The 23504-nt window shown below is 35.0% G+C and overlaps 1 protein-coding gene across 6 annotated transcripts in view; it reads left to right on the top strand.

Moving 5' to 3' along the window:
- Psd3 (pleckstrin and Sec7 domain containing 3) overlaps positions 1–23504 on the top strand; it is a 567268-nt gene that overhangs the window by 334521 nt on the left and 209243 nt on the right. For 5 of the 6 annotated variants that reach the window (XM_048801652.1, XM_048801653.1, XM_048801654.1 and 2 more), the window contains 5 exons: positions 5284–5478; positions 5597–5677; positions 7738–7850; positions 9651–9709; positions 23148–23237. In XM_048801652.1, the coding sequence (XP_048657609.1) occupies positions 5284–5478; positions 5597–5677; positions 7738–7850; positions 9651–9709; positions 23148–23237 (538 nt within the window). Of the gene's footprint in view, positions 1–1508; positions 1751–5283; positions 5479–5596; positions 5678–7737; positions 7851–9650; positions 9710–23147; positions 23238–23504 lie in introns of those variants that run through there. The other variant, XM_048801657.1, reaches the window with a different exon arrangement.

Consider the following 23504-nt stretch of genomic DNA (forward strand, 5'->3'; position numbering starts at 1 on the left):
TGAACCTAGTTTTTTCTGTTGCAGTTTTATTACCACAATTATATAAAAAATTAAAGAATAAAAAAAAGTTCAAAGAAGGAACTAGGACATGCCTTTTGTGATCAACTACTATCAGTTTATCCAGAATGTTCTAGGGTTACTCATAATTAGAAAGTTGGTGCCATGTGTCATTGATAGCAATGCTTTAGAGGAGGATGGAGGAAGTAGGGCTCAGAATGCTCTGCTCTTGCATTCTTATAACAGGTAGGTGAATAACTTCACCCTGTTCTTGTGGTATAGATGCAAACTGGAATCCAAGGCAGGTGAGGGAGATGGAGTTTTTAAAAGGCAGTACTATAATAAAGGTGCTGGCTGCAGTGTGGGTCTTTAAGCTGTTGACCTCTGGGCTCTGGACGGTCAGTGAGGGTTTGCACAGTTTGCTGTGGTGGTGGGGTGTTGAGAGCAGCAGAGGGAATAGCATGGGGAAAACTCATGTGAACAGCTTGTGATTCTCTGGCCCAAGCCTGAGTGGAATGGCGGAGGATGAATATAAGAGAAATTGGGGTCTGCTTTAATAGGACCTTATAATGTGCCGCAGAGTACGAAGTTTTATATTGAGCAGGAGTTTGGTGAAGTTGGTATATCATCACATTTATGGTGGCAGTAGGCAGCCTGGGAGAAGTGAAAATGCCAAGAAAAGAGAGGTTTCCTTTTATATGCAAGAGGACGTTAGAGAAGGATCGGTAGATTATAGGCACCAGTACCGTGGAAAAAGAGTAGAGGTACAAAATGTTTCGCAGAAGCAAGTCAGAACAAACACTGAAGGAATCGGTGAAACAGGATACCCGTCTACAGGGAACACCTTCATTGACATTCTTTACATTTAGAACAAATATTTCAGGAGATAAGGTTGCCAGATTAAAATGTAGGATGCTCAGTTAAACTTGAATTTCAGATAAACGGTGAATAACTTTTTAGCATAAATGTATTTCATGCAGTATTTGTTGTTGAGCACTCTTTTTTGCTTCTCTGAAATTCAAATAACTGGGTATTTATCTAGAAACTGTGGTAATCTGATATGATAAAGAGGTCTTTAAGGAGGAAGCCTCATGATCAGACTCCCAATCTGACCCCCATTTGATGATGGAGTGTTTGGATGAGCGTCACCACTTTTACTTGGAAGTATGAAGTCCAGGCTCCACTAGAGCATTTCCTAGAACACAAGGAGAATTTGGGGGAAAATTCTTTCTTTGCTTAGTGATGATAGGGATGACACTTTATGAGAATTTATTTGATAAATACAAAAAATAGGGGAAATAAAATTGAACTATAGTAAAGAAGGGGGCATCTAAACTAAAAGCATCTAATAATACTCAGCAGACTAGAGGGACAGTGTCTTGTGTATTCAGGGGAACAGAAGGGGGTGTTGTCCCCTCCGAGAGGGGTCATCCAGTCTGCCTTATCAAGTGTGCACAGGGCTGAGCTGCATTGTTTTTCATTCCCTTGATAGACACTGGCTCTTGTGTTCTAGATTCTGTTTTTTATTGAGGCTGTAAAAACATTACAGAAACCCCAACAGTAAACACTCTGCTGAGAATGTGAGGTCATAGTAACATGACCTCACAGGGAGCCGGGGCCTTGGAAGGCTGGGTAGATACGGACCCTGGAGTCCTGGGACCCGAGTTCTGGGAAGTGGCCTAGGAGAGGAAGTATGGCCTCGACGCACCCTAGGGGCTGTGATGGCTGTTCGGTGGTTTCTATGTTGCTGCTGGTGAGTTTGTAGGCTCCCACACTGCCGGGTATTGGTTTGAGAGGAGCATTTTCTGTTTTGTTCTAATAGCATCATGAGTTGTGAAATAGGAGAGAATGAAATCATCTAGGGATGGAATCATTTGCCCTCACTTTGTTCTTTATCTTCTCCTTCTTGCTGAATATTTTCTAAAGATCCAGAGATATTTCATGCACATGGATTTTAAAAATCACATCCTCTGGTGCATGTGAGAAAAAGTGAAATTAACTGCGCTGGGCAAGCTAGTAGAAGGAAGAGGCAAATATATAGGATGAGATAGATGAGAAATAGGCATGGATTTGAGGAGTAAATTCTTCATATATGCTAATTAGGATCAACTTCTTGTGTTTGGACAAAATCAGTCCATTACTATATATCTGGTGTGATTATGTTGCTTTTATGGAGTGGCTGAATGTATGCCATGAACTTGCCCTAAGAAATGAGCAATAAGTGGCAGTTTCACTGTGAAGAAAGTTCGTTCTTTGACATTTGTTTTTTACTACAAGAGAGCCATTATAGAGAGAAAAGGATTAAGTGGAAACAACTCCTGGGTTAGATATATATTTAATCTTAAAAACAAGGGACTTGATTATAACTGATATAATTCTTGGTGTAAACAGAAGGAAAAGGGCAATTTGTGATGATGTCCTTTACATGAAACTTCTCCTGTAAGTTTACTTGTTACAGATATGCTGTATGTAATTAAATATTTAGTTTTTCACAAAACTGGCTGATTTTTAAACTTTACACGGGTAGATTCTGGATGAAAACAATTTATATGCTTTCTCATGAAGACTTCAGCACAATTAGGCACTTCATTGTAATTGAAGTATTTTCTGTTGGAAAATTAAAGTGACTTAATGTTTAAGGGGGTTACAATATGTCTTGATTGGTCTGGGTCAGTTCTTGTATGCTAGTTGTTTTGGAATTGACTATGGTTTAGTATTTGACGTAGATTTTAAAAAGTATTATTAGTATTTGCAGTAAAATAAGATAGCATGGGTTGGATAGACCTCCATTTTGTACTCTGAGCTTCTTCTGTGATCTCAGTGGTGAATATATGAGTTGACAAGTGTATTGAACAGAATTTTCACATAGTTATATCTAACTGAAAGGCAATCTGGGATATCCTGCTCCTCTTTTCCCCAAATCACAGCCCCTTGCAAGGGCAGCTGGCAGGTTCTCACTGATGAAGTGCAAGGTGTACTTGGAGAGACATTGTTGGGGACAGTCAGCCCCTTCAAATTGGTGTGGTTGGGAGTATTTATGGGCTCTGCCCAACTGGTGTGCAGTAGCCTTGCTCTGTTCAGTGACAGCAAATCTGCCAGACCACCCTGTTGGAAGAGCAGTGGAAAATGGGAAATTGTAAATTGAGTAGAATATGTGACAAGATAGAGATTGACCTGCTCTACTTAAAAATGTTTTCTTGCTGTAGTGATTTTCATCCTTGCATGCTGTGAGTTTAAAACCTATGAAGTTCAAATTAAAAAAAAAAATTGTGTCAAAGCTCTAATACTATAGTGATTTTTTTAAAGTATAAAATTCAGTGTTTTTAATATATACAGAATTATTTAATGTCACCCTTAGGCCATGGTAAGGGTATTTTCTCACCCTGAAAAGAAACCATACCCATTTAGCAGTACTGTTTAATAAAAAATGTTTTAACCTTGTAACAATTATGATGATGTAATGACTTTTATCAACATCGCTCACCCCCTTCAGAGTGCCCTAGTTCACAGTAAAAGGTATTTGTAGAGTGGGGCAGGTTAAAGACAGTGGGATAGAGCAAGGGCTTGCAGGCTACTGTGCATGGGCCCAGTTCACACCAGCTGGGAATGGCTTTATGTCTCTAAAGGTTGTGTGAGATGGGGACCTGAGATAGCCTGCATGTCTTAAATATTTGCTGTCTGGTTTGTTGTGGAAACTTTGGACTCCCTGATTTAGAGTCTATGGTAATTTGTGCTGCAAGGCCATTTAATCAGCATTTTATGAACATGACTTTGTGATCAGGTGAAAAAGAACATTTGGAAATGGACTCTGTGCTCATTGGTTTAGAGTCCATGAGGTAACCCTCTTCAGAAAGCCCAAGCTGTGGTTTGTGACTCCAGTCAGAGGTTCTCAAAATGTGGCCTGTGGAGCTGGCTTCTTTCAGGAGTTGTGTGAGGATGAAAACAAAACTTACGTCGACTGCTACCGCAGTGTTTTCCTTTTCACTGTGTTGTTGCTGTACTGTGTGACAGCAGTGGTGGGCATCAAAATAGAAATCAAGGCGGTGGCACCAGACTGTTCTAGTTGTTGTCATATTCTTCATTGCCAGGCTCTCAAAGTAAAAAGGCCAGTTCATTTTAAAATGTCCTTGGTGGAGCCACCTCAAATGAATTTTATTACATTTTGAAATCTGAACTTACGTTGTTTTAATTTTACCTATGAGCAAATGGGAACAAACCATGTGTGCTCCTGACCCTTGTCTTCAGGAGAAGCACTCTTGTCATTTGAGTTGGGGCTGTAAACTTCTGCTTGTCCTCAGGGAATGTCATTTTGCCTTGCAACAATGGCAAACTGTTGATTACAAGCCTATCATTTAAGGAAAATAACTGACAATATTATTTGGAGCCAATGATTAAATTTAAGCTTTTGATCAAAACTTTAAATTCTGGAAAACGTATATTCTCTGATCAAAACTTTGAGAGCTTCCCAAAACTTAGAAGACTTTTCTGAAGATTTTAATGTAAGAGGGTAAAAAGTGCACTGATAGATTTCTAGATTGCAGCAAACTTTCAAGAAACTTCCGTTTGTGTTATTTTGATGTCAAATATAAAAGAATATTAAACTACTTATTAGTTTGCCTAAATATCTCTGAGGTTAGACTTTCTTAATATACATTAATCAAAATAATATGTTAACAAATTGAACATATAAATGACTCTGGGAATTCAATTTTCCTCTAATAAGCCAACCATTAAATTTATAAAAAATGAAGACCACTAACATTTGTCTCATTAAGTTTTGTTTTTTTGGGAAAATAGCTATATAAAATGAAATATATATTACATGAAGTGCATTTATTTACTTTAAAGGAATTAATATTTTTTGCTCTCATTATCAATATGCTACATCTCAGTAGACATGATCAACATAAGCAGAAGCTTGGTTGGAGTCTTTGAAAAATGTGTTTTTGTGATACTGGAGATTGAACTCATAACCTCATGTACATGCTAGTCAAATGTTCTACCTCCAAACTATAACCTGCAGCCCCAATTCTTAAAAAATGTAAAGGTCCTGAGACAAAATTTAAGTTTTAAAAACCTCTCATCTAGAGTTTAGGCAATCACTTCTTAGTCTTTTGAAATAGAGCAGTGGAAAATGTTTATATGAATATTTAAACAAAATAACCATTTTTAAAATAGTTTTTATTTGGTTGGTTTTTCAATATTTTAATTTAACAGATATTTCTCCTTTTTTTGGCCAATAAGAAAAATTCTTTTCCTTTTTTTTTTTTAAATCAAATTTTATAGCAATGCTGGGTTGAAATCAACACGACTAGTGGCTAATTCTGAAATGGGGAGCACAGAAATCCTGGAAAAGGAGTCTGCGGAAAGTCTCAGTAACGGTACCAGCAGCAACTTGGAAGCAGCCAAACGACTAGCCAAACGCCTTTATCAACTAGACAGATTCAAAAGGTCGGATGTCGCAAAACACCTCGGCAAGAAGTACGTTCTGGCCCAAGGCTGGTGTCTCAGTTGATCCTGTGTGTGTGTGTGTGTGTGTGTGTGTGTGTATTTTAATAGTTTGCATTTCACTAACCAATTCTATTCTGTTTTCTTATAGCAATGAATTTAGCAAACTAGTTGCAGAAGAATATCTGAAGTTTTTTGATTTTACAGGAATGACCCTAGATCAGTCTCTCAGGTATGCTTAAACATCACTTCTATTCTTGCCTCAAAAATAAATTCTTAGAAAGTCGTGTGGTTATTTACTTTTTTAACACTCTAATTTTGGGAACTTAGATTCTATTATAGAAACTAAATGAAACAGATTAAGAAAAATGTTTATGTGAGATAATGCAAGAACTGATATTCTGCATCTAGTTATAAGCCCAAGTCCAAATGATACAGTAAAGAATGGTGGTAAAGCAAATCTGGGGAGGAGGGGAGATTCTTGTTGAATTTTTAAAAATTGCAGTTAATTGCACATGACAAAATTTACCATCTTAACAATTTTTAAGCATACGGTCCATGGTAGTAAATGTACAACGTCGTGTGACTGTATGTCTTTATGACTCTTTACATCTTGTAAAGCTGAAACTCCACACCTATTAAACGATAACTGCATTTCTCTATTCCCCCATCCCTAGAAACCACTGTTCTACTTCCTGTCTCTGATTTCAGCTACTCTGATTTTATCATATAAGTGGAATCTTCAGGGTTTGCCTTTTTGTAACTGTTTGATTTTACTTGGCATAATGGCCTCAAGGTTTCTCTGTTGTAACATTCCTTGTGAAGGTTGAGTAAGAATCCATTATATCCACTTATTCATCAAATAGAAACGTGGGTTGTTTTCTACATTTTATCTATTGTGAATGATGTTGCTTCGAACATAGGTATGCAGATATCTCTTTGAGAACCTGCTTGCAATTATTTTATATTCAATTATTTTGAATAGGGAATTTGATTTTTGAATGATCAGTTTAAAAAAAAGAAAGTTTACAGATTGTAGAATTACAGAATTTTTTCCCTAAGCATTTATTTGCTTATAATATTCAGATAGTCTTTTAAGATGACATTTTGGAATAAGCTCTTAAATAGAAACATAAACATAATTGGCAGAAAGTACTTGTAAAATTGTATTTAACAATATTTACTTTTTCTGACCTTTTCAACTGAAGGTGTCAACGAACACAATGATTCTCACTTAACATCACATTGTACTGCAGGTTTTTATGAGATAGTGAAGGTTAAAACTCACCAAGATTTAATCTTATAAACTGTTTATAAAATACCAGGGCCTAGAAAAGTTCCAAGATACCTAATGATTTCACGAATCGGGAAGCTGAGGCCTGTGAGGTGAAACGGGGACTGGATTATCGATTGGGTCTTTCCATGAATCTCAAAGGTCCTTGTAGGTTTTCTAATGAACAGTGGGGAGTGGAGGAAGGTCTGTATATGGCTTTGTGTTCTGATGTGACATGTTCAAAAAAAAAAATGAAAAGTTCACGTGATCAGCATACTTCATATTTGCAAACTGTAAATTTCTAATAGAAAAGAAGGCAAACTTTTCATAGAAATAAGGTTCATTATGATTTTTTACAATGGATTCTTTGGAACATTTTAAAGGATTTCTCATCCTCATATAGGGTAATATATCTACATTGTCATGAGGGATTAATCTGTAATAATAAATCATAGTTAACTGGTTTAGATTATCCTTATTTAAAGAATAAATCAAGGTTTTATTTCCCAGTTTCCTCCTCATATCAAATTAGTAAAATGTGAGGATGGCCAAAATTAACAAATCGCCTGTATACAAGCAATGTAATTGTAATTAAAGTGGTGAGTTAGTGGAGATGACAGTCATGTGTATAATGACAAAAGAACACCGATATATGCAGAGTTTTAAAACATAGCCTGTATGATTGTGCATTGAGTCCTGTTTTATCTGATGTTTTACAACTGGCTACTTGGCAGTCATAATGGGGGAAATTACCCACCTTCTCCAGGCTTATTTGATGTATTGGCTACCTTGTTATTACCCTGTCACTTTTTATATTGACATGTTGTGGACTATAAATATGAATGCAAATTTATATTGAATTATCATCTGATAAGAGATTTGTGGAAATAAGTATAATTCCTATAATATATTGATATTATAATAACTATAATATTATAATATTTCTCTGTTAATATAAATTAATATAAAAATTAGGTAAATTTTCTAAAGTTTTTTTCTCATTTTTTTTTTTTTTTTAGGTATTTTTTTAAAGCCTTTTCTCTTGTGGGAGAAACTCAAGAACGAGAAAGAGTTTTAATACACTTCTCCAATAGATATTTCTCTTGTAACCCAAATACAATTGCTTCACAAGGTAATCTGTTGGAAATCCTTGAATTTACTTTTATAATGATGGTGTTATTTTCCTTATTAGGAAAATTACATTTTAATGTAGACATAAAGGAAATTATACAGAAGTAAATGGAAGATCACCTGAGTAGATCCATCTAGGGAAACAAATAATATGAACACTAATTTACTTCCTTTTAGTCTATTTTTTAATCATATTTAATATCAAATCAAAATCATGTTAGTTTATTTCCTACTATCTTTCCTACTTTCTTATTTTCTCATATTACATTTATTTTTCTTAAAAGCAACATGATATTCTTTCCTCTTTTTTTAACCCTATTTTCCAATCCGCAGTGTGACAGGATACTGTCTTCACATTGCTCAGCTTTGTCATTTGAGATTTTACATAGAAAACACACGTAATAAATGCCAGTTTTCTTGTTTTTTCTTCTCATACCCCTGAGCTCTACACTTCTTGATGAAAACACACATGTGATTAGTTTTGGAAACAACTTATAAAGTTGACTGAAAAAGTTGTGGTGTATCTCTGGTGCTTCTCTTTCATATTGATTATATAAACACTGACCACCAACTTTATAATTTTGATGAAGTATGAGTTTATTCGTTGTATTGTTTTTTACAAAGTATATTTAAATTGTTGTTTGCCTCCCTTATGAAGTGAGGTTCTTTTTCTCCATTTCACTTCCTGCAATAAAGCAATTTATCTCTTACAAACTTAGAAATTCTGGAGTAAATATGAGACTAGACGTTCAAAAAATAATTCTCTTAATAGAGACTAGTAACTGTTGACCAAGGTGATTGCTTTCCTGCCTCTTCCTGTTTCCTAGGCTGCAGCTATAGTTAATTAACTGATTATTAAGGTTGCATTTCTATCTATAAACTGGTTTTGTTTGCACAGTTATTACTGTTTCTTTATTCTTCAGCATTGTTTCTTTATTCTTCAGCATTGACTAGAGAATGAAAGAGATGCAAGATGCAACTCCATTGGCTGTTGATAAGAATATTGAGAGTTTGCAGAGTTTTATAATTTAGGAATTTGCTTTAAATGTGTTAGTGTGTTTGTGATAATAAAATAGAACTGTAGTAAATATACTTGGGGGAATTAATAGTGTCTGCTTAGAGACATTGATAACAGAAATCACCTTCTGTACTGAAAGCCATACTTTCAAAAGACAAGTTTTGATTTATGAATTCATTGAATGATTTTTCAGTTAGCATAAATTCATAAGATTTTTTACTGCATCTTAAAGAAACTGATATATCAATTACACTTGGATTGAGAATTACTAGGACAAGAATAAGGAGAACAACTAATTTTGCTCTTTGGAAATAGGAAACTTGACTCTTCTTTCCATTTCAATCTGTGTATTTGAAGAACATTTTTAATGACCTCAGCATAACAGAATTGTGTTTTTGGAGGTTCGTATTTGTCTTCTGACATGAGCTATTTCTCTGATTATCTTCATACTTTATGTAGATCCTTTATAGTTTCCTTAGTGTAAAAGCTTGGAAGTAATTTTGTTGTATCAAAGGACACTACTTCAAGGCTTTCTATATGTAGTGTCAACTTTCCTCTAGAGAGGTTGGAATAACTTGCTAATCAGTAGAATCCACCTCTGTCATTGAGGTCCTTCTTATAATTTATTCTTCTAAATTTTCCGGTCCTCCCCCCACCCCCTAAAACAAATGTGATTAGTGGTGTTTAGCGTAGTATTTTTCCATAGATTACTAGTGTATGCTATTTTAATAATGAGGGGAAGTCCAACAGTAAAGACTGAATTATGGTTTCTGTTCTCTTTAGATGGAGTCCACTGCCTTACCTGTGCAATTATGCTTCTTAACACTGATCTACATGGCCACGTAAGTGTAGGTTTGTGGAGCTGTCTGGAAAGAGTATCATGGGCTTATCTTTGCTGTTGCATCCAAACACATTCTATGCCCACTTTATCTTATTCTCAATATGGTTTCCAAGGCATGTTGATAAATGTAAATCTTTGAAAAAAGAAATAATTATTTTACATGCTAACACAGAGCATAATTATAAGTACATACCATATTGTCCAGGTGCTGAGTGGTTTTTGCAGTAAATTCTGCTCTGTATCTTGTTTCACCACCATGTGGTAGGCAGCGGTTTTACCTGTTTTTATTTTGCTTTTTGGTTGGGTATTATGGTAATACAAAAAGTTGGAAAAATAAATCACAACTGAAAATGTCATTCAGGTTTTCACTAAATACAGTATCAAGTCTTTCAGCCTTTTCTGCACATTTCAGCTCATCTAGTTTTTTTTAACGAGTTAAAATGTCAAAAATAAAGTATCAAAACAATTACTTTTTCATCTTATTGAAAACAGAGGATAAACTTCTTAAATTTACAATTTTAGATAAAATTTCAGTTTTTATAGAAGTGAAATGTATTTAAACTCTTCACATCATAGAAGAACTGTAAAAATATATATTAATATGTATGTTTATTAACAAAAATTCTTTCATAGTTCCAGATCCCTTTATTTTGAAGAATAAAAATCAATTATGTGAATTGAAGAAAAATAATTTAGATTTTGAAATCTATACTAAGAGTGCTATTTAGATACTAGTTCTATTGCAAAAAGCCACATAGTTCCCTTACTTGAAATGTAATGCTGCTCTTTAAAAGAGGCAAGATGGAGCTGTACAGGACCATTAGGTTGGAGTAATTGTTAATGAGAGAGGACTGGGGTGGAGCAAGAGTGCCCTGTAGTGAGATAAAGGGGAAATGTATTGGTAGAATCAAATTTTAACATCTTCACAAATCTCAAAACTATTAACTTTGAAGTCCCTTTCACAATTTATAAGAGGTGGATTATGATAATGGTATGAAGACACATAGAATTGAACTGTGTCCAGAGATTACACAGACTGCAAATACAGATGTGTTTTCAGGGAGCATTCTTCGATAGTAGTCTGCAGTGCATCATGTAGAAATGATGGCACTGTGATTCCCACAGCATGAGCCTTGAACTGAGCATTAGAATTGGACATTCTTTCAGCTCATTGAAAGGATGACCAAACTCTGGATTGTTGGGGGACAAATAAGTGTTTACTGTATTCTTCTCTGCTCTTTTTGTGTTATCAGTTTGACCCTTCCCATTCTTTCTTGTCCACCCCTCAATTTATTAACCTAACTTTCTGGCCAAGGGAGATAATTTTGAGTATGCTTGTCCACTTACAACATTGACCAACCCACCAATTCCCTACACGAGGAGTCCTTTTCACATTAGCTATTTTGAAGTCCCAAGAGTATATGACAGGTATATGAACAATATATGAACAAGTATATGAACAATAGCATCTGTTGACTGAGAAGATGTGTAAGGGTGGAGAAAATCTAGTAATAGTTCAGTTTTTGTTTAAGGGTCTAGGATCACAAAGAATTTTTTATAGGTTGATTTTTGTGGGGACTCATTTCTATTAAATCCAACATTGCTTTTTTAAAAAAATTCATATAGCTTTAATAATATCTTGAAATATTATTATAATAATTTGAAATATAGCAGCAAATAAAAGCATAAGGTTTTTATTTAGATAACTTAGCGTGGTTAATGTCCAGGCAAGCTCTGGACAACCCAGTATCTATGGTTCACAGGTTCATTGTACAGATCTAGGCTATTTGCTTTCTTCCTATCTTTAGGCAACTTTGGAGGAATTGTAAGATTAGTTTTTTGTTGTTGTTAAATGCACTTGGAATGAAAAAGATGGTGTATATAAATGTTGTCTTGAGTTTCATTTACAAATAATTAACAATTGGCTAGGGTAGCAAAATTACTGATACAACTGGGAGAAAATTATAAATAACATTAAATATATTTTGGATCATGATTTTGGTGATAATTGGTTTTCAGCTTTGGTTTTTAAAGTTTATACTATATACTTAGGACTATGTGTTATTTAGACTTTATTAGTTTTTTTTTTTAAATCCTTATTTACAGTGCATGCTGTTAATGTCTGATATGTAGTAGCTATTAAAAGAACTAACCATATGAAAATGTTTCTTTTATCTTCCCCTCTGGATTCATTTTAAAAATAAATTTTCCTTCTAGGTGGTAAGTTTTTATCCATAATTCTGGGTATAGCTTCTCTTGCATCATGATTGCCTGATTTATTGTAATAGTGTCTAACTTAGCAGCATGGCCCCTGTACAGTTAAATCATTTAGAAGATGAAGTAAATTATTTCTAATCTCTGCTTCTTTCCCTTAATGCTACTGTCTAGGCCATCCGTGCTCATACTTAATCCAATGCCAGAATAATCCTGTTGAGAGTAAACTAATAGATCATTTTCCTTTCCTTCCTTACCATGTTGGCATAATAGCAGTCCAGCAGCATGACTCTTCTAAGAAGTGCTCTGACCAGCTTGTTCTCATGCTTTATGTGGGGGAGGGCTGATTTGGGAGATTAACTTATATTGGCTGTTCTTTGCATCATTCCTTAAAAGAAGGATTCAAAATGAAAAAGTGTTGGAATGGCCTTTGGCCTGCTAATGTTTTTACTAATAAAATGAGGGAATGTATACTAATACTTCTAACAAGTAGCTCCGTGTTACGTATTGGAATGCTTTTCTATCTTTTAAATGTATTCTTGCACTAAACAAACATTGATAGTTTTCCTACTCCATTCCTAGTTCTATGCCATCTGGGTAAGGATCAGGGATGAAGGAGACAGGTTCTTGGTGGAAGCCACTCATCTATAATAGTGTTGGCAGGGCTGCGCCTCCATTAGTTGAATTTAACTGGAGACAAGGCTAGCAGGTTACTGAAAGGCTATGGTGGAAAAATTCTGGCTAGATGTTTTGATTTAATGTAGGGTTGTAGTTAAACCTTGCTAACTAGACCAGGAAGAAAAACACAGCTTTGAAATATATTTTTTGGGGTGAAATTTAGTACTGCATTTCAGTACCTGCTTTAAAAAATACATGCATGGTTAATCATATTAGCAATAGTTTTGATTTTCATTTTCTTGTCTGAGTATATTCTCTTAGGATAGATATTTATTTATTTAAATGTTTAGGTAAATATTTGTGGTCATGGGGTTAATTTGCTAAGTAATCTTTTATTTTTAAAATCTTTAAATATAAAATATACATGCAAGTTAAACATACATATAAATTTCTAGTAGAACAAACTCCTGCTCTTTTGAGCTATCAGTAAAAGAAGACTTAAATCTTTTTGGTGCTTTTTACATGTTTTTTTTGTATAACAATGCGGGTCTCCTTCCATCTTCCGTGCAATTCCCCTTCTCTCTTCCATTCCCTCTCACCTCTCATCCCTATTTGATGGTAATCTTCTTCTCATGCTCTTCCTCCCTGCTCTGTTTTGAGTTGCCCCTCTTATATCAAGGAAGACATTCGAGATTTGTTTTTTAGGGATTGGCTGACTTCACTTAGCATAATCTGCTCTAATGCCATCCATTTCCCTGCAAATGCCATGATTTTGTTATGTTTTAGTGCTGAGTAATATTCCATTGTGTATATATGCCTACTCTTCTTCCTCCTTTCCTCCCTCCCTGTATCCTCCATCTATCCTTCTTCCTGTTATATTTGCTTTTTGAAAGGTTCCTACATGGGAATTACATCAGTGGGGTTCACTTAGGGGCCTCACGGTATCCCATTTGTGTTATTCCATCACTATATGTACCTTTTCCTTCTATCATTGCAAGCTTCTTCACATTTGCATAGTTCATTAGTAGGTGATAAAAGCAGGTTTAACTGAATATTAGTCATTTTATTCTCCCGTATTCCTGAAAATGATTTGGGGTGGGAGAAGGCATAAGGTTGAAGAGGGTGACTGAAAGATACCACTTTGAATACTATTTCTTGACTCAGTGCCTGTTTTACTATGGCAATCAAATTAAAAGTAAAATTTAGCAAGTCTTTGTTTTTCTTCAAATTTTAAGGGAAATACTTTCCATTAAGAACTTATAGAATCTACTCTTAGATCAAAGCTTGACGTTTTCTAAGGGTATCTTTAATATTCTTAATTTTTTGAGAATCCCAAAAAGATTTTTTGGTATAAATTGATAAAGTCCCATACTTATTAAATCACTAAAATCCATTAAATGAATAATATAGTTTTTATAATCAAGAATTATACTTTCCAAAGTAAAAAAATTTAGTGAAAATAATAGCATTTAAAATTTTTGTAAATCTTTTAAATATTTGACTAAGTAGAAGATAACTAGTCTCACATTTGCATTTCTGTTACAAAGTATCATGTACTTCCTATGAAACTGTATGCTTGTGAAAGAATGAGGTTTGACCTCATGAACAAGTGGAATAAGATCCCTGAACAATACTTTGAGAATCACTGTGCTGGGATAAAATTTCAATTCTATATATATATATTTTGAATTGAAAATTTTATGTTGTATATTATAAATTATATATTAGTATCATGTAGTAAACATTTTATAATTATTCACATATATTTTACATATACTATATAATATACACATGTAATATACATTTATTTTTCTTTTTAAAACTATTTTTGCATTATAATTCTTAATATATCATTGTACCATAATTTATCATATCTCTGATTATATATAAGGGAGGGAGAAGGGGAATAGCATGGATGGTGAAAGGAGACCCTCATCATTATACAAAATACATGTATGAAGATGTGAATTTGGTAATATACATTTTATATATACATGTATGTGTGCATATATAATTGTTTTTGGTCTTTTTACCACTTCCAGTCCTTTTTCAATGGCAATGTATTATAGGAGGGGAGATCCCACTGATGTTTCAAATATTCCTAAAAGTTGAACCTCAAACCACTTTAAATGAATTCTGTGGTTGACATTTATGAAAAAACACTTTTAATATTGCTGCTTCCTGCTTTGAGATATTTCAAAGGACCCCACTTTGCCCAGTATCCATGCATATAAAAATGTGGACACCTGAGGGCAGCATAACATAATCACACTTATTGGATAGAGAAGCATAGAAAACAAAAGCGAACGGAGCTTTGAACAGAGCTGCACAACTGAAGTAATTACCACACCAGTAGTATGCTTTTTCATCATTATTGTAACATGTTGGAGGAGGTGGAATTGCGATGTGGGAGGGTATGCCTGCTGTGTTTTTAATATCCCAAGATTTACGAAGCCAGATTTTACCAATGGATGATGAGAGCTTTGAGTTTCTCCGAAAGCATATTTTCCACAAAGCTTCCAGATCCTGCACTCTGAAAAATAAAGAATTATAGGATCATTCTGCAATCTCTAAGTCATTGATAACTCTGGTCCACCTTGCAAGAGAAAGTTGGCCTTGTTGGCAGCTCCCTCTAGGACCCACCAGGTTTAAGTTAGGCCTTGGTCAGAGCTTTGTAGAAGGTTCCATTTCCTCACTGGTCAGGGAAGCCATGCTCACAGCCAAGACTTGATCACACTTATGCTGAATTGTAGACTGGAGCTTGTATGGTTTCTGGGTGTCCCTGCTAAGAATGAAAGTCTCCAGTGTTCCCTCTGACTGCCCAGGACAGCTGGGAGTGAGTTCTTTAGTAGGGTGGGAAAATGCTTTAACAAAGGAAAAAAACCTGAAATTAAGAGATAAAACAGGATGTGTAATCTATTGGTATGTTCTCTCATGTTGTCCTCAATAGCAATGCTACTTCCTTCCAATTTTCTCTTTAGACAAGGTTGGGCAAAGTATGGCTCATAGGTAAAATGGAGGTGAAGCCTGTTTTTGTAAATAGTTTTATTAGAACAAAGTTCTAATAAACTTAACATTGTTTACATCGTCACACTAACACCAGTGCTGAATAATTGTAACAGACTTTGCGGTTTGCAAAGCCTAAGTTATTAACTGTATAGTGCTTTACAGAAATTCATAGAATTTATCTGTTTTAGACTTTTGCCTGTAATAATGTCTACAATTTGGGTACTCTCTCCCCGAAACACAAGTTGAGAGTAACCTCTTTATCTAAAATTCTAGCTCAAAATTACTTAAAAATTTATTCAAATAACCCATTACATGCCACTGTCTCACTTATAGAACACCTGAAAAACTTAAGGAACAAATACTCCTCTTATGTTAATTTTGAAATAAATATGTGTTTTGAAAATGTAGTTCTTTTGAGAAAAACAGTAGGTGAACGATTAGTGACAATATTCATTAGTAGTATTATAATTTACATAATCTCCAGATTATGATTTCCAACCCATTTTAATGCATGTTTGTTTATTTCCTTGAAATATTCACAGAATTGCTGGGTATGGTGGTGCACACCTATAATCTCAGTGGCTTGGGAGACTGAGGCAGGAGGACAGCAGGTTTGAAGCCAGCCTCAGCAGCTTGGTCTTAAGCAACTTAGTGAGACTCTGTCTCAATGTGAAAAATAAAAAGGACTGGGGAAGTGGCCCAGTGGTTAAGCATCCCTGGGTTCAATCCCCAGTATACCCCTCCCCCAAATATTCACAGAATTGAAAACTTGGGATTTAGTGGGTTAAGTTGTTTCAGAATTTCATCAAAGAATTTCTCTCCAAAAGCCATTTGATATATCTTTTAGAGAAAACAGCTCCTTTTTATTTTAAGAAAGTATATTTGAAAACGACAGCATGATCAAAATTGAGAACAGCCTTCAATTTATCAAGGCATGTGAATTTCCAGGAGTTGGGTGTTTTGACTTTTTGACTAATATTATTTAAAGATACCTTGATTAGTCAAGTATTCAAGATTTGGACCTGTCAGTTATTTTGAGGTTTCAAATGGAATTGGCACTTTTGGGGTTCTCCATTTTGCATCTGTTTTTAAGTTTGATTAAGATGCCACTTCTTGGGCTGGGGATGTGGCTCAAGTGGAAGCGCGCTTGCCTGGCATGCGTGCGGCCCGGGTTCGATCCTCAGCACCACAAACAAAGATGTTGTGTCCGCCGAAAACTAAAAAATATTAAAATTAAAATCTCTCTCTCTCTCTCTCTCTCTCTCTCTCTCTCTGTGTCTCTCTCTCTAGAAAAAAAAAAAAAGATGCCACCTCTTTTCAGTGTTCCAGAGAGTCATGGTCAGTAGCATCTCAGATTGGATTGGAAACGTAGCATTGATTTTTATGGTACCATTTCTATGCCTCTCAGTATACCAGGAGGCCTTTTCAAATCTCCAGGCTTATTGTGTGAATAGTCTAACCAAATGCCAACGTACTGATCTTTTCAAAGAATAAACCTCTGGATGCAGATTTTTCTCTGCTTTCCTATTCTTTAATTTCTATATTTTCCTTGAGTTTCACTGGGTTGATTTTGGTCTTTATTTTTGTTTCTCAATTGGTTAGATTGACTTGAGAATTTTATATTTTAGTATAGTCTATAGATAAAGCTAATTCTAATCACTAATTTTGTATGTCAAGGATTCTTAGGCACCAGAGAAGCTCATACATTGTCATGTGTATTTATTCGTTTGTTCATCTGTATCTTTTGTAATATCCTTTTAAAGAAGGGAGTAAATATTACTGTTACCTTGAATTCTGTGAGCCATCCTAATAAATTAATTGAACCCAAGGAGCGGGTAATCAGAATCCCTGTGTATACATAATCAGAAGTATAGGTGACAACTATTCGTGATGGGCATCTGAAGTGAGGGGCTCTTGTGATACCGAGAGCGTAACCTGTGGGATCTCACGCTATCAGCAGTTAGTGTCAGAATTGAATTTGAATGATAGGATAGCCAGCTAGTGTTTGCTGGAGACCTGGTGGTTTGTGGGGAAAAACCTCATACATTTTAGTGACCAGAGTAAAAGACTAAAGTGCTGAGTTATGTGTGTGAGTATGGGGAATGTTTATTTCCCCTCAAAGCCTATAAGACAGATGTGAAGTACATGAAGAAAAATCGACAGAATTGAAGGGAGAAATACATTCAATAATCATTCATGGGGTGGGGATGTAGCTCAGTGCCTAGGTCCTGGGTTCAGTTCCCTGCACTGCAAAAAACAAAAACCAATGATCACAATATCGACAAGGAAATAGAAGATTTGAACACCATAAACCAACTAGATCCTATAGAAATTGCTTGACTCTTCACCCAACGAGGGAGAGTGTTCTTTGAAGTATTCATGGATATTCTCAAAGGTAGGGCAAGAAAGTCTCAAATCCAAAAGGATTAAAATATATGAAGTCTGTTCTCTATGTGCAATGGAATGAAATTAAAAACAAAAGGAAATTTGTGGAAGTTAAACAATATACTCCTAAATAATGGGTCAAAGAAGAAATTTTACAATGCAAATAAAAAATTTTGAAATGAAAACACACTGATCGGATGCAGCTGAAGCAATACTAAATAGCAAATTTGTTAACTGTAAGTGCCTATGCTAAAAAAAGAATGCACTCAAGTCGGTCTAACCAACAGAGAAACAAAGACCAAAATCAACCCAGTGAAATTCAAGGAAGTTAGAGTGGAAATAAATGAAACAGAAGAGTGAAAGCCTAGAGGTTTATTCTTTGAAAAGATCAATAACATTGACATTTGGTTAAACCGATCACACATGAGACTCAAATTATTAAAATCAGTATTATAAGAAGGGGACATTATTATCGATCTTGTAGAAGTAAAAGAATTCTAAGTGCATAGTGGCAACAATTGTGTCATCAAAACAAAGCAAGGTGAAACAATTTTTTATAAAAGATGGAAACTGACGAAACCTGAGAAGAAACAGAATCTGAACTGTTAGCATGTTGTAATTAGTAATGAAAACGCTTCCCACAAAGAAAAACCCAAGATCAGATGGCTTCACTTGTGTACTATACCACACATTTAAAGAGGTTTTACCTTCAGTTCTTTACAAACTCTTCAGAAAGTGTAAAGGGAACACTTCCCAAATCATTCTGTGAGGACAGTATTACTCTAATACCAAAACCAGACAGAAGATCATGAGAAAACACGAATATTCTGTGTAAAAATTAAAAAGCAAACATAATCCAATCTATAAAAGGATTATATATGGGCATACTTCAGAGATCATTTGGTTCCAGACCACCATAATAGAGCTAGTGTGGCATTAAATTGAGTCAGATTTTTTTGTTTCCCATGCATACGAAAGTTCTGTTTATACTGCAAGTATGTAATAGCATCAGGTCTAACAGATTTTATTAATAAAATCATAGATGCTTTGCTTAGTGTTTTTAAGAACACTAAAAAGGCTAATGGCTGTTTGAGCCATCAGCAGGTCAAACTCCTTTTGCTGGTGGAAAGGTTTGCCTCCTGTTGATGGCTGCTGGCTGGTTAGGGTGGTGGTTGCTGAAGGACGTTCCGGTAAGAACAATGAAGTTTGTTGCACTGATTCACTCTTTCTCTCTGTAGCATCTGACCTTTCAGAATTGGAGCTAGTCCTCTCAAACTCTGCTGTTTCTTTATCAGCTGGCTTTATATAATATTCTAAATCTTTTATTTCAGCAGTGTTTATAACATCTTCATGGGAAGTAGATTTCATCTCAAGAAACCACTTTCTTTGCTCATCCATAAGCTAGATGAAGCGGACATATTCGCCTAAGAACAAACTCCTTTTAAAGTTTTTTCCTAAGACTGGAGTGATGCAGGCCCATCTTAACTTCTAACTCCAGTTCTCTTGTTGTACAAACACCTCTGTCATTTTTTCCTCTACTGACGTCCTCAACTTTTCAGGCACCTTCATGGGGGCTGTGATCAACCTCTTCCAACTCCTGTTAGTGTTGAGATTTTGACCTGCTTCTGTGAGTCACAAATGTTCTTAATGGCAACTGGCATGATGAACCCTTTCCAGGAAGGATTTTTTTTCCCCCAGAAATCCATCTGAGGAATCATATTTTAGCGCATTCTTTTTCTCCTTATATTTGTATTCTCAGTCTGCTTTTATCTAAATGTGCACTCTTGTGTATTCTGCTTTTATGCTTGAAGTCTTATATGATCATTATTCAATTCACATTTGCAATAAATGGAAACAAAGGTTTTTTAAATAAAATTTCAAGTGTTAAAAACATTTTTCTAGAATAATTTATATTTAATAATTGTTATTAATGCACACTTGGTTAAAAACTAGATGTTATTAGTATTTGAATTTCTTAAATCATATTAAAATATTTTTGGTGATTAACGGATGATTAAGGGAGGTTCTTTTTTAATTTTGTTAGAAGCAAAGCATTGGAAGAGAATTTGCTGCCTAGTTATTGTTCATTCATCTTCTCAAATCCTTGGACTATATCCAAAAAGGCCTTTCCAAGTCATATCAAAATGACTTGATTATACTTATTACTTTTTACCTTGAGGCATTTTGGTTGACCTAATACATTTTAAAAGGATCGAAAAAATTGAGTTTGTTTTTTTTTCCCCAATATATCATTGCACAACATTTCTGAGATTTAAATACTCATCAAAACTTTGGAACTGTAGATTTAATTTATGGAAAATCTCTACCAAATTAGTTCTTTGGCAAAACCACATCTCCAACTCAAATCATTCATTCCATCTTTTCAAATGAAGTCTTTACCTTCCTTGCTGATGGAAGAGGCACGTTTTTAACAACACAAAAGTTTTAGCACTTTTCACACAGTGTTTAGATAGCTTGGTTGGGCTGAGGAGTTTTAAGAGTTGGGAGAAAGGCAGCTGTGAAAGGGAAGGTTTCCCTTTCAAGGCAGCCCCTCTTGAGCACATCTCTTAAAGTCTTTATCTCCAAGAATATGCTGCCTGGGTGGTTGTTGAAGTTGGATGTTTGTATGTTGGGGTTTGAATGTAGGGACACTTTACCAATGAGTTACATCCCCAGCACCCCCCTCCCCCCCCTTTTTTTTTTTTAATTCTGCCCTACTCTTCATCATTTATGAATGGATAAAATAGCCTTGGAAAGTAAACCTCTTTGTGAGGATATGCTATACAGGGATGTGAATGTGTTAGAGATTTTGTTAATGTGGACCACATTTTGCTAGAGATGCTGTGCCTATGCCTCTTGTACATCCCTCTCCTGCATGTGACACATTTCTCTTGCTGTCCAGGTTGAACTAATGTGTCCTTCATGACTGGCAGCTTCTACTGGTTTATTTGGCTTAATTAGCTTAGGAGATAAAGCTCTGTGACACCAGTTTTATTAGTTTTCCTTGTCACTGTGTTTGTCTTGTCTTTGTAGTTTAGATTTTCTAACTATATTTTGTTCATGAATATGATTTTCTTTCATTAAACTTTATTATCTTTAAGTCAAGTTGAAAGTATGCTGGGGCACAAGTCTCTATGGGTCACTCACTTTTTTTTTTCCTTTTAGTCCTTTTTTAATGAATACTAATAAGAAAGTTATAGAACAGCTAGATTTTTTTAAAATTTTAAATGAACTTTTAAGTGCAGCATAGAAAAAAGTACACAAATTGTAAATATATTTCAGTAAGCTTTCAAATTAACACAAACATACCCTGACAATCAGAATCCAGATCAAGATATAAAGGTTAAAAGCATCCTTTATGCTCCTGCCCAGTCACAGAGTTCTCCCCAAATACAGCCATTACCTTAGATACACAAGTGAGTTTTGTTATGTTCCTGAGTTTTACACGAAATTATTGATTCAATAAGTACTCTATAGTATTTGGTTTCTTTCACTCCATGCTATATTTGAGTTTGTGCATATTTCATGTAACAAATCTTTTAAAAATTTTTTGATTATTTTTATGCTATATGGTATTCAGTTGTTTGAATATGCAGAGTTTATCCTTTATATGGCCGTTTTTTTCTTAATGGCTTTATTATGATAAAATTCACATGCCATACAATTAATCCATTTGAAGTATACAATTCAGAATGGGTTTTTTAGTATAGTCACAGATGAGTGTAACCATTACCCACAGTCAAATTTTGGAAAATGTTCATCATCTGAAATGAGCAGTAGGGCATAAAGTCACATAGAATGTGGGAAAATATCTCATTAGATAGAACTATCCTGAGGATGACTGTAAATTTACTTAAGACCAGTAGTACCACCCCAATCTAATGTCAAAATATCCTCACAATTTTTCAGAACATCCCCACAGGGCACAATATGGCCCTGCCTGCTTTGAGAATCTTTGTTACAGGCTCTACCACTATTTCCTTATTCCACACCTTTTCAAACTCATCTTCTAATAATTATGTCTTAAACCATACAGACCTTTCTCCAACTCAGGAATCTGAGGATTGCTTTTCCTCCTTTCAGAATGCTCCTCCCCTAAATATTCTATGCTCTTTTCCCTTCCTCAGGTCTTCATGCAAATGTCATTATCTCTGTGAGACCTATTTATGAAAACAAGCAAGCAAAAAAGCTTGCACATTCTCTCCCATATATATTAGCTTGCTTGTACTGCCAGAGCTAATGGACTGAATGACTTAAACAACAGAATTGTACTTTCTCAGTTGTGGAAACTGAAGTCCATGATCAAGGTGTTGGTTGGCTTGGTTTCTCCTGGGGCTTCTCGCCTTGGCTTCGAGTTGGCCACTGGTAGCTGTATCCTCCTGTGGTTTTTCTTCTGGGTCACTCACTTTTTTGAACATCTTATGGACAGATGATTTGCTTACTCTGGTTCTTTATTTTTTCAAGATTGTTTCTTTAGTGAGTAGCTTATAAGGATATAATGATTTCAGAGCATTGGTCAGGTTGGCTTACCCTCTTGAAAGACAGAGCTGGTGCCTCCATCTAGAGTGAAGGGGTAGCATACTTATTGTCCATTATCAAATATTTCAGTTCCTGGAGCTTAGGGTTTGTCTTTTATAATGAGGTCTTTTGCATGTGCAGATAGCATTTGACTCTATTCAAGTTGCTCGAGAATTGGGGCTCAGGGAACCAGATCAAGAAAATGCTAATATTCCGGCTACTCCTATTACAAATATAAATATTGTGTCTCACCCAGGAGTCATTTTCCCTGCCAGCATCCATGACAGGCTAACCTGTTAGCTAGAAAGTGAGGATCTCAGATCCTTCACAGTTTTTGACAATATTTGGAAATACAAGTAACTATCGGAATTTAGCTCAGAAATGTCATTTTTTCCCTACATTTTAAAATTAAAACCTACATTATTATGAGTGTAGTATAGGTTTTTGAAGGTTTTTTTTTTTCCTGAGTTAAAATGAGGGCTTGACATAATCTTCTTTGACATGCTTAATGACAGTTTTAGAAGCATAATAGGCCATATTTTTCCTTGCGTATTGAAACTGTATTATATGTATATATACATGTATTAGTATGTATATATATTTGTTTTTGAAAACCAAATCAATTGCTTTTTAATTACTTAAGCATTAATCTTAATTCCATAAATGTCATGATATATTATTTGCCTCTATTCCAGAATATTGGAAAGAAGATGACATGCCAAGAGTTTATTACAAACCTCCAAGGGATAAATGAAGGTGTTGAATTCTCCAAGGATCTGCTAAAAGTAAGTATGGGACTGTTTTGTTTTTAGATTATGCTTATGTTTATATTTACTGCTTATTTTCTGTTCCAAAACATGCTAAGGATCACTTAAGAATTTTGCTTTATGCTTTTGATTTTATTGGTGATGTTTCTATTGGGCCTTGGCCTTCATGCTTCAGGCTATAGAGTACTCTTAAATGGATAATCCTAAAGATCCACATTTTAATCATATACTGAAATAATAATTAGATTTGGAATAGTTGGTAATACAAAAAGTTAGTGGACAGTT

This window comes from Marmota marmota, unplaced genomic scaffold, assembly GCF_001458135.2.
Source record: "Marmota marmota marmota unplaced genomic scaffold, marMar, whole genome shotgun sequence".
NCBI classification, from domain to species: Eukaryota; Metazoa; Chordata; class Mammalia; order Rodentia; family Sciuridae; genus Marmota; species Marmota marmota.